The sequence below is a fragment of the Garra rufa genome, chromosome 19 (assembly GCF_049309525.1).
Source record: "Garra rufa chromosome 19, GarRuf1.0, whole genome shotgun sequence".
Lineage (NCBI taxonomy): Eukaryota > Metazoa > Chordata > Actinopteri > Cypriniformes > Cyprinidae > Garra > Garra rufa.
Window position 1 is genome coordinate 14,267,035 of NC_133379.1, and position 17,993 is coordinate 14,285,027.

The window sequence follows — 17,993 nt, forward strand, 5'->3', positions numbered from 1 at the left end:
TTATGTATTTAATCCCATTTTATTAATCAATGTCTTTGCTGCCGACCTTCGATGATCCAATTCATCCATACTAATAAGCAAAAATTACTCAAGATAATCTAACATTTGTTTTCCTTTTTTTTTATTGCTGAAGAGTTGACATTTGTTCTTCTGCGGTCTACTGTACCGGCAATTTACTTTTTTCTAAGCCTGAGGCTTTTGGTGTGAAAAGGCTTTTACATTTGACAAAAATAGAACTTTTTATATAAAAAACAAACAAGCAAACCCTGCCCAGATTTAAAAAGTAACGCAAAATTAATGTAATGCATTACTTTTCATAAAAAGTAACTAAGCAACGTAATTACTTACTTTTTTAGGTAGTAACTCAATATTGTAATGCATTACTTTTAAAAGTAACTTTCCCCAACACTGCTAATAAGTAAAACTTATTTAGATGAACTAACATTTGTGCTTCATTTTTCTCGTTGCTGAAGAGTGTTGATCTTCTTTTTCCTACAGTCCCACTGTACAGATGTGAATTTACTTTTCCTTCAGTTTTAGGCTTATTCATTTCACTTTTTGGTGTGAAAGGGCTTTTACATTTGCTAAAAATCAAACATTTTATATACAAAACAAACAAGCAAGCCCTGCCCATATTTAAAAAGTAAAGCAAAAGTAATGTAACGCATTACTTTCCATTAAAAGGAACTAAGTAACGTAATTAGTTACTTTTTTAGAGAGTAACGCAACATTGTAATCCATTTTCCCCAACACTGATGGTCACATATTTAGCCTATATATGTAAATCCTGCCAATACGATGATATATCATGATATCTGGTATCTCAACAGCGTGAGATTACAATAGCATTGCAAGCACCTCTAACAAGATTAAAAAAAATATTCGATCCAATTTAATAATCTGAAATGTATGGAAGCCAGTTTCCGCCACTGAATTAAAACAAATAATAATAATAATATTGCGAGTCAGAATTGCGAGATATAAAGTCAGAATTCTGAGATATAAACTCGCAATTGCGAGAAAAAAAGTCAGAATTCTGACTTTATATCTCCCAATTCTGAGAAAAAAAGTCGCAATATTTTTTTTATTTTTTTTCAGTGGCGGAAACGGGCTTCCGTAGAAATAATAGATCAGTACAAATATAAAATAAAGAGATTTTTGACAAATGCCAAGGCGTGGCTGGACAGAGACAGGCTCTACAGCGAAACGATCCATTTACGGCATCAAACTGCGTCACGTGTTTGGGCGGCGCCGAGAGCGCGCAGAGGAAGCTTCTGGAAGTGTGCATGTGAGCTTCTCTTCCTTTATCCCCGTGAAGCTGTACTCCGGTTTTCAGCAGAATGTCTGCGGTAAAAGCCCTTAACCCGAAAGCAGAGGTTGCCAGGGCTCATGCGGCTCTGGCGGTGAACATCAGTGCCGCTCGTGGACTTCAGGATGTGCTGAGGAGTAACCTGGGACCAAAGGGGACGATGAAAATGTGAGTCTGTCTTGTAGCGGCTAATAGCGGCTTTGTTAGCACGTGTCAGCCAGTCATTATTCTGATGCTAGTCAGCGAACCGGTTAAGAGCTGAAAACGTGTACTCCAGTGCTTCACTCGTTATTGCGAAATGTCAGAATGCAGTGTTTAGCAGCTCGGAAAATCTGTTTATTAAATGAAAGTGTAGGTTTGAGACAGTTCTGGAGCCACCGGTTGTCAAGTAGTTAGCATCAGAGCTATCAACTGACTCATCATCGCAATAAACTTGCATTCAGATGTCCTGGAGCTACAGTTTTACATGCTGTTATGGAAGTAGATATATGTTTAATATTATTATTGTTGTTGTTATTGTTATTTTGCAATATTTTATTATCGCAACAAATTTGTAACGTTAATTGCATTAGTTATTTTAAACCCTAGTGTGTGCTTGAACCAAAATACTGCACAAATGCATAAAGGGAACGAACAAATCTATTTATTTATTGGTCAATTGGTCAATAAAAAGCCTGTTTTTTTTTTCTGTGAATATATTTAAAATGTAATTTATTCCTGCGATGCAAACTGAATTTTCAGCATCATTACTGCAGTCTTCAGTGTCACGTGATCCTTCAGAAATCATTCTAATAGGCTGATTTGTTATCAATGTTGGAAACAGTTGTGCTGCTTAATATTTAGTAGGAACCTGTGATTTTTCCAGAATTCTTTAACAAATAAAAAGTTGAAAAGATCAGTGTTTATTTAAAATAAAAAGAAACTACCTACCATCTAAAAGTTTGGGGTCAGTAGATTTTTATTCATTTATTTAAAGAAATTAATACTTTTATTCACCAAGGATGTGTTAAATTGATAAAAAGCGATAGCAAAGACATATATTGTTAGAAAATGTTTATATTTTGAATAAATGCTGTTCTTTTTTAATATTTTTTTTTCATGAAGAATCCTGGAAAAAAAAATCACAGGTTTCCAAAACAAATTTTAAGCAGCCGAACTGTCTCTGAAGAATCATTTGACACTGAAAACTGATTTAAAAATTCAGCTTTGCATCGCAGGAATTAATTATGTTTTAAAATATATTAATATAGAGCACCGTTTTTATAAACTGTAATGATATTTCACAATATTATTATTATTTTTACTTTTTTCTGTATGTTTGATCAAGTAAATGTAGTCTTGATGAGCATATAAGAATACTTTATGTATTTTTATATAAAGTTTATGAATAAAGTTCTAGTTTTTTTTTTTAAGGAAAATGAAAGACAGCTACTGTAAAATATGTTCTATTCTGGACTTTCTTTCCCCACATTTCTTGCATATGATGTTAAAATGATAAATGCAACCTAAATCAAAACATTTTTGCACATGTTTTTCAGTTCTGTTAGTAATGTTTAGTAGAATGGTTGCCAGAAAACACAGCCTTGGCAACACAGATGCAGTGGCTCAGTAATACTGAAGCATTGATGTTATAGGTGTGTTTTACTGAGTCTGCAAATCATAAAGTCCAGAATGAACAGTTTATAAAATTATTTATACAAAGGAATGGATACAAAATGAAAGCAAACATGTTGGAGATGTCATGTTTGTTGTGTTGTGCTTAATCAGTCCTCTTATCTATCAAACCCTTGTTCCTTTCTCAGGCTTGTGTCTGGTTCAGGAGACATCAAGCTCACCAAAGATGGGAACGTTCTGTTGCATGAGATGGTAAGATCTGAACGTCATGCTGGTGTGTGCATTTATTTGTCCAAGTGTAAAATTGTGGCTTTTAGCCCATATTGCAGTAGGGCAGTGACTTGCAGATGAGTTTGGATGCAGCTGCTTTTCAGACATCAGACTGACACAGAATCAGTGTTTCACATGACGTCAAAACTATGTTGATCTCAGTTGTTTTTATTTCATTTATTAAGGGAAAGACCATTGAGATGCTCCATCTCGTTTTCGAGGGGGACCGTAAAATGCATACATGAAACAATACAAAATACAGCACAAGTAATAGAAAAAACAAACAAACATTCACAGCTCACTCCCCTATTCACCCACCCTCGTCTACTATTATATAAAAAAAGGCATGCACATACAAAATAACATGCATTTTAGTACAATAATGAAAACCCAAATATTAATAGTTCAGCAGAAATAATAGAAAATTAATAAACAGAAATTGATATAACCTAAAGGCGGTTCTCAACCCAAAATTAAAAACATAAACATGTTGTTTTCAAATGAGATAATAAGCTGATCCTGAAAAGACGAAAAGTTGTTATTGATCTAAAGGAAGAAGGGAGATATTCCAGCCATATGACAAGTCCTTCTAACAACTTCAGTAAAGATGCTAAGAATAGAAAACTGTGGATACTGCATTTGTTGAAGGGAACAAGTAACAAAAAATGAAGTTTTAAATGAGGAGAATTCAAATATTGCCTTCAGCATTTAGGTTGAATCCAATCATTAGCTTCATACAAATACAATGAGTTCTATAAGGACATCTCAAAACAAACTACATAAAGAATGTTTAGGGGTTTTAAGTTGGTATCAGAAGTATTTTGATAAATAAGGTCAGCGTAGTCAATAATAGGAAGAATTAACTGGGAGATTAATCATTCCCTGACTTGAAATGAAAAGTTAGTTGAAAGTTAAAGTCAGACTTGTGTTAGTAACAAAATCAATGTGATGCTTAAAAGACAGTTCAGGATCGAGCAAAAGACCAAGATATTTGAATCGACTTTAGATAAGAGTGAGCCATCTTTAAAACTAGTGTCTAAATCAAAAGAGTGAGAACGATGGCATCTTCTAGAAAACAAGGTTTCACCTTGGAATCAGGAATTATAAATAGTGCAAAGAATGGAAAAACACAAACGGGTGACTTGTGCGTAACAGGCTGAAATGTGACTCAGTAAATGGGAATGAACAGTTGCACCCCGTCTGTTGCTGGTATTTTAGCTTCTCTGTAAAAACTGCACACCCTTATTGATATTTTGATTTGTTTTCAGCAAATCCAGCATCCCACTGCCTCATTGATTGCCAAGGTTGCCACGGCCCAGGACGACATCACGGGAGACGGCACGACATCCAACGTGCTGATCATTGGAGAGCTGCTCAAGCAGGCTGACCTCTATGTGTCTGAGGTTTGTTGTGTTTCAAGCTTTCAGTTGACCCTATGCACGGATTACTTCCTAGTTTTAGACAAGCCAGCTCAGTTATTTCTGGTCAGCTGTGCTGTAATAGGAGCGTACTTTGCTCGTTTTCTCTACATAATCCATTCACAATCAAAGAAAAGACCAAACGTCCACGTATACCGTTTCAAGAATGACAAATTCAAGTTAAAAAAAAAAATATGCGAGTAAATGGGCTAAATATGCGCGAGTCATTGCCATGATTGACCGTAATAACCGGACCAAACATCTGACAAGCTGATGGCAAAAAAACAGCTGTGCATTAAATGATTCAGACTAAATTCAGAGTAAAAAAACTACAGCAGTAACAAGTTTGTGTTGGTTAAATACAGTGCCTTGCAAAATGATTCATACCCCTGCATTTTTTTTCACATTTTGTTATGTTGCTGCCTTATGTTAAACTACTTTAAATTGCTTTTTTCCCCCCACATCAATCTACACTCCCTACTCCATAATCGCAAAGCATAAAGTAGGTTTGTTTTTAACATTTGAGCAAATTTATTAAAAATAAAAAACTGAAAAAATCCGGTTGCATAAGTATTCATACCATAAGTATTCATACAATTTGCAAATCTGGTTTTTGCTTTGTCATTATTATAGCGTATGGAGTGTAAATTTGACATTTATTACAAATAAAACACTGAAATAAGTAGATTGCATAAGTATTCATCCCCTTAACTCAGTCCATAGTTGAAGCAGCTTTACAGCCTCAAGTCTTTTTGGGTCTGATGTGAGCATCTTTGCACATCTGCATTTGGCAATTATCTGCCATTCTTTGCCTCACCTTTTCTCCTCTCCATCTCTGTCAGCTTGGACATTTTCTAGAGTCCTAGTTGTTCCAGTCGTCTTCCATTATGGAGAATGCTTCTGTCAACCTTCAATGCAGCAGATTTGTTTCTGAACTCTTCTCTAGATCATCGCCTTAACGCAAGTCTGTCACTGAGCTCTACAGGCAGTTATCTTGACCTCAGGACTTGGTTTTTGCTCTGATATGCATTTTCAGCTGTTAGACCTTTTCTGAGAGGTGTGTGTCTTTCTAAATCAGACTCATTCAAATGAATTTGCCACAGTTTAACTTCACTCCAAGTGTAGGAACATCTAGAAGCAATATGAATGCTCCTGAGATAAATTTCCAGTGTCCCAGAAAAGGGTATGAATACTTATGCAACGGGATCTTTTCAGTTTTTTATTTCTAATAAATTTGCACAAATGTTAAAAACCTATTTTTTGCTTTGCCATTATGGAGTAGGGAGTGTAGATTGATGTGGGAAAAAAGTAATTTAAAGTAGTTTAACATAAGGCAGCAACATAAACTGTGAAAAAATGAAAGGGTATGAATAATTTTGCAAGGCACTGTATAGGCTATTTAATAGCTTTTACAGTTAAAAATAAGCTTAAAAGATGTAGTTATTAAATTATATAAAATTTCCAATTCATATCGATTAATATTGAGTGCATTATTTAATTCTTATACCATTAATATTTCACTTATTTAATTTGTAGTGAACTATATATAAGTATTTAAATAATTCACCCCTATAGGCTGTTTGTGTCTGAGCTTAATGACTTTCTGCACTTGCTATACTATATACTTAAAGTGCCCCTATTATGCCTTTTCAAATATGATATTTCATGTAGTGTGTCATGTAGCTGTATGTGAACATAAACTATCTGCAAAGTTGTGACGCCGACAGTGCACTATAAATAAAGTTTTTGTCTAACAAAAAAAAGAGTCGGCTCACATTCGCCTAAACGAGTCGTCAGCAATTCGAATCTTTTTTCTGTAACGGCCACACGTCACGAGCTACACATTTGCGTAATGTCCGCCCACGTTCAATTTCGCGAACAACTTGCCCGCCCACAAACAGTAGGCCTACCATTTTCACGTGGATTACATCATGTCAAGAAGACGCCCTGCGCTGTGAGAGTGAATTTGTTTTACATGCCCTTCCGAAAGATGGAACTATCAAGAATGAGTGGTTAACATTAATTTTTTCAACACCTCAGCAGTCCAATGCCAATCTTGTGTTCGCGTCACTTTACTGATGACTGCTTTTCCAATCTTGGGGAGTAACGTTACAACGCGAGATTCACCAAACGCTTGGTTTTAAAAAATGGATCAGTGCCCAGTTTATTTGGACCGGCTTGCTCCTCTGAACTTCTACCTGTAAGTATGATTAATAATTGTATTTTCTAGCGATCGTTATGGTGTGTAACAACCCCGCACATGTCTTGGTAACCGGCTAACTTGCGTTTCTGTAGTTCTGTTGTTCAGCTGTGAGTGCAATGTAGTCTAAAAATTGTGATTGATGCAGCTTGACTGTCTGTCTGCCTTATTAGTTTAAGTAATGATAATGATAAACGATGGCTTAACGCAGTGTTATGGATTGTACAGTGTTGAAGTTCACAACGTAGAGGTGTGCCCGGTTCGCTTACAAAAGCAAATTGCAAGCACTTTCCACAGTTAACATATGACACCCACTGAGAAACGTCCTGCTCCAGTCGTGCTTGCAAAACAGTTTCTTGTCGATGTGCCACTTCAACCGTTTCATCGTCAGACTCCGGCTCGAATTGATAGGGTAAAATCGAGGCTATCTTTTCTATGCATTAACAGGTCTCCACAGCTGTCATTCAGTTATGCCAATGGGCGTTTCGTTTTGCGCTGAAGCGGTAGACCAATCCAAAAGGACTGCACCATCTGACCAATCACAGCGGTGAGGGCTCACTGAAAGGAGGGGTTTAGAGAGACTGATTCTTCGAACTGCTTCACACGAGTCGTTTACGAATCATTTAGAAACGGGGTAAAAATAAATCTAATTTTGGAGAAAACTAAAGTGTTTTTTGAACTTGCATACATGTAAACCTGTTTTAAGAGACTATTACAACAATATTAACTACCTTTAAAATGGCATAATAGGGGCACTTTAAGTGCGGCAAAAGTACTACAATTTATTATACTAGTAATTTTATAATAAATCAAAAAGCAAGATGTCTTGGAAAAAACTAGGATGTTGAAATTGTACAGCCAATGATTGATCCTCCGCTGCCATCTTCTGGTTATGTGGGTCATTTCATGTCATTTTTATCTTTAAAAAGACGTTTTCCGTGAAAAGACATTTTTTTTTCCCCATGTCGTCTTTATGAAAGAAAGTGAATATTTGAAGTGAATTTTATTGCACAATTTGCACAGCTGTAGAGCTATAAAATAATAAAGGCTTTAAAATATTACGAGATTTAATATTTAAAAATGTGTTCAAGGCAAGTTACTGATTGTCAAGAATACTATTAAGATGTCCTTGAAGAGAAGTATCGCTAGCTAGCTAACGTTAGCCTAAACACGTTATGATAGTTTAGCTGTCAGCATGTAAATGTTCAACTATGCAGGTCTCTCCTGGGATTACCAGGCTCCGCATTTAAATGATATGTTAAATAATGTGAAACGGAATGTTCATGCAGCTATCATTATTTACAATGTTGCACTTATTATTTTTCTCATTTTCTGATAAGGAGGCGGCAGTAGAGGAGTCTCAAGAGTGTCCACCTATATATAACACATATAAAATGAGCTTCAGCGGAAGTTTAGGAGCAGGCTTATCATTATGCGGAAGTTATAAAGAACGCTCTGTGCATCTGGTCAATTAGGGCTGACACTAACGACTACTTTTATATTGACTTATTTATCAATTAATCTAAACAACTAATTTCCCACACAAAATCTACAGTTTAAATTTTATTTGAACAAAATCAGTTAATTCCAGATGTTTTTGATTTAAATTTTAATGTTAAATTTCCATTAAAATTGAATCCTGAAAAGTAATGGAAAAGACTTCGGTAAATAAAACTATAAAACTCAATTTATTAGACAGGCTTTTTGATAAATAACAAATTAAAATAATAATTTATCCGTTAAAACATAGTAGAAAAAATTTATATGGATATCATAAGACCCTATAAGTATAATTTGGCTTTTTTGTGGTAATAAAAACGTAGATGTAAATGAACAATAGCTTTAAAATTACTTAAAATACATGTATAATAAAACTGATGCAATAAAAATGTGTTCAAATAAAGAAACAAAAGCAAAGAATCACATGAGTTTATTGCACAAAACTGTTGAAATGCATAATGTATTATAAACAATAAAGCTAATGCTAACATTACGCATTACAACAAAGGCCTGCAGATGGTGATTGTTTTTATACATGACTGGCGATCTAATCCTTGTTTAATATCGACTAAAAATTTAAGTCAAATGTCCATTTAATCTTAAATACTTGGCCATATCTTTATCACAGAAATACTAAAGCCACAGTAACTTGAATAATGTGAACATGGAAACATCAAACTCAGAGTGAGCGTTTAAACTTTTATTTTGAAATCCTGATAAACACTAAAGGAGAAAGATATTGATGTGTTCTGAGTTTGCATAGGTTTATAAATGATTTACCTTACAAATCTGATGAAGGTTATAATAAACCCAAACTCACAACAACACGCAGAGATGGAGTTTGAGACGCTCCACACATGGAAATGATGACAGTTCCTGTACAATTTGTACATGCATGTTCATAATTGACACGCATATTAAATCTGCATCGCATATATTTATTGAACTGAATCGTAGCGTTTGTGAATTCACAATTATGCTTATGTTTTTTCAAATGGGTTTAATATATAATGCAGCTTTGGAAAAACACTAATGCGTTTCATAGATTCTCGTCCATGCAATGCGCCATTTTTGATATTTTACCAGTGACTCGACTCAAATGAAATCAAGGATTTAAAAAAATCTAATAGTCTATTAGAATCAACGAATCACGACAGCCCTACTATCAATGTGATATTTTAGTTTTAAAGGTATAGGTTATGTCCGCCTCTTAAACCGGTCTTTTTTCCCGTCTAAAGGGTCTTCACCCCAGAGTGATCGCTGAGGGCTTTGAGGCTGCTAAGGAGAAGGCGCTCGCGGTGCTGGAGGAGGTGAAGGTCGAGAAGGAGATGGACAGAGAGACGCTCATCAATGTCGCCCGGACTTCCCTCAGAACCAAGGTCCACATAGAGTTGGCCGATTTACTAACAGAGGTGAGAAACGTCATGTGACACTTGACCAAACCCGGTCCTGCAGAGTTTAGCTCCAACTTGCCTCGACACACCTCCCAAGACGTTTTTAGTATTCCTTCTAAGAGCTGGATTCTCTGGTTAAGGTGTGTCTAATTGGGGATGGAGCTACACTCTGCAAGACAGCAGCCCTCCAGGATCGAGTTTGCTGTGACGAGCAATAAATACTGTTTCACCTGTTGGATATATCTGTCCTTCAACTGCTGTATAGACAAAATGAACTTTTTTACTTGGTAGCATCAACAAACACTCGTCCTGACATTTCTTTTTAGTAATGCACCAATCTTGATTCTTCACGGCCGATTCTGATTGCCGATGCTTTACAAGCAAATGGACTGATTCTGAAAGCTTTTTATTTATTTTACGTCTTAAGCAAGGGACAAGGATTAATAAAAATATGAGTACATTAACAAGATGTTTATTTTTTCTGTTACAGGTAGAGCCGTTTAAATTAAAGGCAACCACTGCCTTTTTAAACAATCTACAGTAGAAATGACAAAAAACAAACTACACAGTTCTTTCTAAGTTATATTAAGTGTTGCACCACAAGAGTTTCTCGCACAAATGATCCCAAATATATTTTGAGGTCGCACTGATTGAATTTTGGGAGCATATGCGACCAAAACGGTCGCAATTTCAAGCCCTGTTTTGTTTATTATTTAACTTGATAAGATAACTTTCAGAAACGTTATTTCATGACCCCTTCAATATAATCAGTGTTAATTGTGTAGTTAATTTTTCCCCACATTAGTTTCGTCTGTAACACACTGACGTCTCCTGTTTTGCTCAGGCTGTGGTGGATGCTGTTCTGGCCATCAGGAAACCTAATGAACCCATCGACCTCTACATGGTGGAGATCATGGAAATGAAACACAAAACTGACAGCGATACACAGTAAGATCATCACATGGGTTCCTCTCTTCTCTTCTCTGGACATTAGGTGTAATTTTAGTGGATGTCCAAGGGGTAGTTCGCCCTGAAATAAAAAAAAAAAAAAAAAAAAATATATATATATATATATATAATAACATGAAAAATGGTTTCAATTCTGGCTGACTTTCTTCTGTGTATTTTGACGTCTTTAGAAGTCTTTTATCAAATGATTTCTAGTTGACCAAACTTTGGTGCACAGCAGACATCTTTGTTAGAGCTTGGCTTTCTTGGGTTTGCATATAAATGCAATCCAATGTAGGGCTTGATCTGGCTCATGTAGAAGTTAAAAGTTCAGATGATAATTTCTGGTGGTTAACAAGTGGCCAATTCTTGGTGGATAACTGTATTGTGGCACTTTAGTTTGTTCTTTACACAAAGCTATTATATTCTTGATTTGTATTTGATTATTTGCTTCTATCAAACTAATAACTATGGCTTATTAATAAATATTTACCTATAAAGTGTCCTTGTTTTCCGTGGAGCAAAGGAAAAGTGTAACATTTACAGCTGCAGTCATATGTGAAAGTGTCTTTTGTTTTAATGCTTAGGCTGATCAGAGGGTTGGTGTTGGACCACGGAGCCAGACATCCTGACATGAAGAAGAGGGTGGAGGACGCTTTTGTTCTCACCTGCAATGTGTCCTTGGAATACGAGAAAACGTAGGCTTTTTAAACGTTGATCTTTAATGACAGTAGATTACTGGGTGTTTCTACGAAGTAGGAAAACTGTAATCATACTCACTGTGTGTTTTCACAGAGAAGTGAACTCTGGGTTCTTCTACAAGAGTGCAGACGAGAGAGACAAGCTGGTGAAGGCTGAGAGGAAGTTCATTGAAGATCGGGTGTTAAAGATAATTGAGCTGAAGAATAAAGTGTGTGCAGATAACAAGAAGAGCTTTGTGGTCATCAACCAGAAGGTAATTAATACCTATTCTTTTAGTTTTTAGAGTATTTTCACTATTTAAGGCCAACCTAAACCTAAACCATTCTTGGGCTTAGTGAACAGAGTTATTATCTAAAGACAATTAAACTTTGTTTCCACCTTCTGTTCCTTCCACATGTATTTAACAAAGCAGAGTTTCTTTCTTTTAACCTGTACAGCTTGATAAATCACTATTTTGAGCTGAATTCTTTCTTCTGTTCAGGGTATTGATCCATTCTCTCTGGATGCGCTGGCTAAAGAGGGCATTGTGGCGCTGCGCCGAGCAAAGAGACGAAACATGGAGAGGTAAGAGAACGGTGTCAGGTAGATGTGTGCTGAAATTTAATTTACCTGTTTGATTTTAAAACCGAAGTTTTTTGTTTTTTGTTTGTTTGTTTTTTTTATTGGGATTGCTAATGTAAGCAAATTACTCAGAATTATGGTTATCCTAACAGGCAATTAAAAATGCGGGGCATTAAAAAGCATTAAAAGTCATTAAATTGATTTTGTGAAAATTAAGGCCTTAAATGGCATTAAAAAGCATTAAATTGTTTTATACAGGCATTAAAACTTTAGTGTTGAAGAAACAAACATTACCAATTGTGACCCTGGACCACAAAACCAGTCATAAGGTTAAATTTTACAAAACTGAGTTGCATACATCATATTAAAGTTCAATAAATAAGCTTTCTATTGACGTGTGATTTGTTAGGATAGGACAATATTTGGCCGAGATACATCTATTTGAAAATCTGGAATCTAAGGGTGCAAAAAAATCAAAATACTGAGAAAAACACCTTTAAAGTTGTCCAAATTAAGTTCTTAACAATGCATATTACTAATCAAAAATTACATTTTGATATATTTACAGTAGGAATTTTACAAAAAATCGTCATGGAACATGATCTTTACTTAATTACCTAATGATTTTTGGCATAAAAGAAAAAAAAAAAAAATTATGACCCATGCAATGTATTTTTGGCAATTGCTACAAACATACCCCAGCGACTTAAGACTGGTTTTGTGGTCCAGGGTCACAATTTATCTTGAATATAGCCTGTATAATGAGTAACTTTGATTCACCGTTGCGAAGTATGATAAACACTGAACCAGTTTGGTAATTGCTTCTGGCCGGTACAAAATTGTGTGACACAGACTTTTTAAGAGCAGCCAGTTTTAGCCTCCAAATCTGAACAGAAAAAAATTCTGAAACTTAATGATATTTGAATTTTTGAAATCTGCAAATAAACGCTGACATTTTCCGGTTCCATTTCTAATTATCTAGTTATATATGTTCATTGTTGCCTCATTGTAAGACTGCATGGAAAAATGCATTATAATATACACGCATTCATACACAGGCGTGTTAGTTGCTATTGGTTGCTTATAGCATTAAAAATGTTAGAAAAGGCATAAAACAGGGTTTCTGTAGGATTTACAAATCTTATTTATTCTAACATTGTCCTTTGCTCAGCAAGGCTGCATTTATTTGTACATTTAAAAACAAATGCCTGATTCAAGAAGGGGCTCTTAAAAATGGCCAAAGAATATTATTTTACTAACTTATTCATTTGTAAGTTTAATTGTGGTTTGTTGGTAGGCTACAATGTCTACTAGAATGTTGCAAATGTTCAGTGTTAAATATTTTTAAACTGTTTTCTTTGAAAAGCAACTCAGAACTGTAAAATGCAAATGCAATGGTGAAAAGAATTGGCCAAATACATAAGAGAAAACACACGAAAAACCATTTTCTGTAATCGGCCTTTGGCCCAGTGTATAATTTTGTTTTGCTTCGGCCAAGAATTTTCATTTAAGTGCATCCCTAGTATATAGCAACATTGTCTCTTTTGCTTGTTTTTTTTTTTTTTTTTTTTTAACAAATAGAAAATGACTCAAATTGAAAAGCAAAATATCTTCCCTTACTCTTAAAAGTGTTTTTCCCCCTTAAGGCTGACTCTGGCGTGCGGTGGAGTAGCGATGAACTCTGTGGACGATCTCACTCCTGACTGTTTGGGATACGCTGGGCTCGTCTATGAGCACACACTGGTAAAGACTGGGATATTATTCTAGTGCACAGAACTCTCAAAAATTGTCCAAATGTTAGTTTGTCATTTATTTGATCTTTTTGTAATAGGGTGAGGAGAAGTACACGTTCATTGAGAAATGTGGTAACCCTCGTTCTGTGACCCTGCTGGTGAAAGGACCCAACAAACACACTCTGACACAGATCAAAGACGCCGTGAGAGATGGACTCAGAGCCGTCAAAAACGCCATCGAAGATGGTAATTAGACAAACCTTACAACGTTAAAAAAAAAAAACATGCTGGATGTAATGATTATTATTGGAAAGTTGGGAAGATATTCAGGTTCTTATTGAAAAACCATTTTAGTAATCCTGATAAAAGGGGCGTGGCGTGAGAAATCTAATTTCCCTTGAGATATTAGATGATCTTAGAGGTGTTTGTAATTGAAACAGAGCATTTCTTTAAACAAGCTCCAAAAATGGCTTGTTTGGATATTGTGGGATTTACAACGACACATGAACAAATATATTAGCATATGACTGCATCCAGAGCAAGGTCAGTTTGGTTTGACCAATCAGTATCTGACTTTAAGCAGTGCATGCTGGAATTCACTGGAATTCAGTTGGTTATTGTCTGACATCTGTCTACATCAGAATTGAGCTCTGCATTGTCAAAAGAAAATAGAACGTATTATAATCCCTGATGCTCTCTGCGCTGGATCCATTCTGATGTACTGCATGCTTTAGTCTACTTCTGACAACTGGACGAATGAAGAAGTAATTGAGTGTTCACTTTGACGTTTCCTGTTTAAACCGCTTTTTTTGTACAACCTTCAGAAGGACACTCGCATCAGGAATAACTGGGTGGTTTATTTTAATGGCATCCTGGATCATGTAAAATGATTATGTTTGTTTGGAGCATTTGATTACAGATCATTTGCTAAATGAAGCACAATATAATGGAAAGTTGTTGTTTTTTTTTTTGTGATGGGAAAGCTGTATTGGATCTGACAGCTACATCACAAACCACAAGTGAATAATTTCGTAATGCTTTGTCTGTAAATGATGGATATCAATGTGTTTTGATTTGTTCTATTTTTTCTGAACACTTGCTGGAGTGCAATATCAAGGTGGCAATGATACTTTTCTTTATGCAGTGACAATAGCAAATCATAACCGTAGAGTAAGGATTGAAAATAATCACTTTATGTGCAAAAAAAAGACCATTTTAACCATTTTATTTTGAGTATTTAAAATTTCTAAGGTATAATGTGGAGTATTCTGCTGTTTCTCTGGCAGGTTCGGTTGTGGCGGGCGCAGGTGCGTTCGAGGTGGCTGTCGCCGATGCGTTGGTTAAACACAAGCCCAAAGTAAAGGGCCGAGCCCAGCTGGGTGTGCAGGCGTTTGCTGATGCCCTCCTCATCATCCCTAAGGTACTAAAAAAACGCTGTTTAAAAATGTATTCACAATGTGAATTGATAAGCTTCCTGTGTGAAGGTGCCTTTGAATGACTTGAGTTTCTCTGCTTGTCAAAGGTTCTGGCTCAGAATTCAGGCTACGATCCTCAAGAGACTCTGGTGAAGCTGCAGAGTGAATACAAAGAGTCTGGAGCGCTGGTGGGAGTGGATCTCAGCACAGGCACGTGGAGACATCTCTATCACTATATAGTCAACTTATTTAGACATTTCTGTTTGACTGCTGAAATAACCTAAAGGGGTTTTTGTGGTGTTTAAAGATGTCAAATGTTAATTACTGTAAAAATCTAATCGAAGACATGCTATTCACTAAATTAAGAAGAATCTTCTGTATGTTAAAGTACATGTTAAAACATGCTGATTTTTCTGGACATCCCTGTGAAGCAGTCTGACACTGTGGTTCTTCAGTGTGTGTTAGAGGAGCACAGGTGTTCACTTCTGGCTCGTGTGTAACATCAGTGTGTTTTGTTGTGAGCAGGTGAGCCTATGATCGCAGGAGAGGTTGGAGTGTGGGATAACTACAGTGTCAAAAAACAGCTGCTTCACTCTTGGTGAGTCCAACTCTACATCTCCAGCAGATCACATCACTAGAGGGCAGCCCTGCTTAACTCTTTCTGAGTAATGTCTATTAGTGTTGTCCCCATACTGACTTTCTTGATACTAACACAAAATACTACTGAACCTACCTACTGATACTACCACAAAAACATAGAATGATAGGTAAAGTAAATGAATAACAGCTGATCCAAATGGAGGTTATAGTTGTTGTTTTTTTTATCTATTAAAAAAGCATTTCATCCCTCTTTAAAAAAATAAAAATAAAAATCACATGCCAGTGTCACTAGTTGCTCACCATGGGTCTATAGAGATCTTTACAACTTTGATGAGAGCTAAAAGGATAAAAAGCCAAATCTTATTTTATGATGTAGTCATTTTATTTCACAATAACAGTTTAAATCATGATATAGTCCGTTTTAGTTATTTTATCTTTGTTATTAATAATAAGAACATATGCAAGTAACAAACTATAGGACAAATACAATAAAAACAAAGACAGTAATGAAATAAATAGGGCCCTATGGAATTAGTTTTATTCCCAAATTCTATTTTATTTTTTCTGGATTTTTCTATTTTAATGGTTACATTAAAAAAAAAAATCTAAAAGCATTATTGATTAATTGAAATCATGAATCGTACATGATTTAACAGCAATTTCTTACGTTTAACAAAAATTACATTTTAAGGCCTTATAAAATGCATTGTATTATTTTTCTCAGATTTACAGATATCAAAGTAAAACTGAATTTGTTTTATATTGGTTTTCTGCATTCCATGTTAACAGTTTTCATTTAATGTTAATAATCTAAAGTGTCAAATGTCTAATTAATTTAGAAAGATTAATTAGATTTTATAAAGAATTACTTGTTTGTCTTGTGTATTTACAGTTATTTTTTCAAATCAATTCTGGTAAATCATTTTTGTTAAATATTGCTTTAATTATTAAAAGTACTATCATTACATTAAGTAATATTTCAGTCAATTTAATTTGGACTTTTACTTTGACGGGTTGCAACTTTTTTTTTTTTTTTTTTTTTTTTCCCTCTCGAAAGTAATGGTAAAATGTAAATGAAGTAACTCTTGGAGCAGTTCTAGAGATTATGTGTTCATGTACGCACACACATGATATTCAGTATTTATGACGGGATCCTGCAATTCGGTCCTTGTTTTCCACTTTGCTTTAGTCATAGGAGCCTAAATAAAGTGTTAATGCAGCTCTAATCAAAATGCAATCTTAAAGTACCGGTACTAGTAAAATGTGGAATTGTCCTGGGGTTTTTGTTTTTGTTTTTAAAGACCGCTACTGGTATATCATGCAACACTGTCTATAGTGAATGGATTAATTATTTTTTGACAATATCACACACCCCTAGTGCCTCTCTTTTCCACCCGTTCACCTCATCTTTCTTTTTCTGTCTGCGCAGCACTGTGATCGCCAGTAACATCCTGCTGGTGGATGAGATCATGAGGGCCGGCATGTCTTCACTAAAAAGCTGAATCTAGTCCACCGTCAAGAAACCCACTAGTTCGAAGAGAAGAATGAATCCACCCAGATCTCTGCGCTCGTCCTGTCTGGACTCGAGACTACCATCCCATACTGTCCTCAACGTATTTATGAGCTAGGAAACGTTTCTCCCCTGCAGTCAGCTGGTTTATGTTAGAAGTTGTGTTACACAAGCACTGAATTGCAATACACTTTTCTTTGTACCCATTAAATGTTTTGCTTTTTTTGTGTGAATGTGAGTTTAACATGAACAATGACTCAAATAAGGAATATCCATTTGAACGTGAATTTGGGTAAGATGGTTCATTAATATTACTTTAAATGGGAGCAATGGCAGTCTGGCAAAATCAGTCCTGCCTTTACACGTTTTTTTACATGCACTATTTTTGTCAATCCAAATCCAGATGAAGCCCACATTTTTGCATTCTGATTTACATTTTCACTCAGGTGGATTACATGTATTCTGAACAACTTCAGCACACCTAAAGTAAACTGACTCAATCACTTTAAGAAGCCCCCCTTTTGAGTTTGTCACAGTTCTTTCGTTCTTGTACTTCAGGGATGCCCAACCCTGTTCCTAGAGATCTATGATCTAAGTTCAGCTCCAACCCTGATCAAACACGTCTCAACCAGTTTATTAAAGTCTGCAGGTAGGTATATCTCCAGGAACAGGGTTGGGCATCCCTGTTGTAATTGTTTTAGAGTGTCTACTTGTACTAAGTGCAAATGGCCTGACTTGTTGGCAGAGGCTGTTTACACAAACTCCGCCCACCCATTGATGTGATTGGGAGAGTTTCAGTCTCTGTGCACTGGAAGCTAA

General features: G+C 35.6%; 1 protein-coding gene across 1 annotated transcript; it reads left to right on the plus strand.

Annotated features, from left to right (window-relative positions):
• The first annotated feature begins 1,260 nt into the window (after positions 1-1,260).
• cct6a (chaperonin containing TCP1, subunit 6A (zeta 1)) lies at positions 1,261-17,385 on the plus strand. Its single transcript, XM_073824506.1, has 14 exons — positions 1,261-1,477; positions 3,112-3,175; positions 4,462-4,596; positions 9,550-9,723; positions 10,550-10,653; positions 11,241-11,351; positions 11,449-11,608; positions 11,837-11,919; positions 13,563-13,659; positions 13,748-13,895; positions 14,936-15,069; positions 15,172-15,274; positions 15,590-15,662; positions 17,094-17,385. The coding sequence occupies exons 1-14, from the start codon at positions 1,341-1,343 to the stop codon at positions 17,164-17,166; spliced, it is 1,596 nt and encodes a 531-aa protein (XP_073680607.1). The 5' UTR covers positions 1,261-1,340; the 3' UTR covers positions 17,167-17,385.
• Positions 17,386-17,993: the final 608 nt, after the last annotated feature.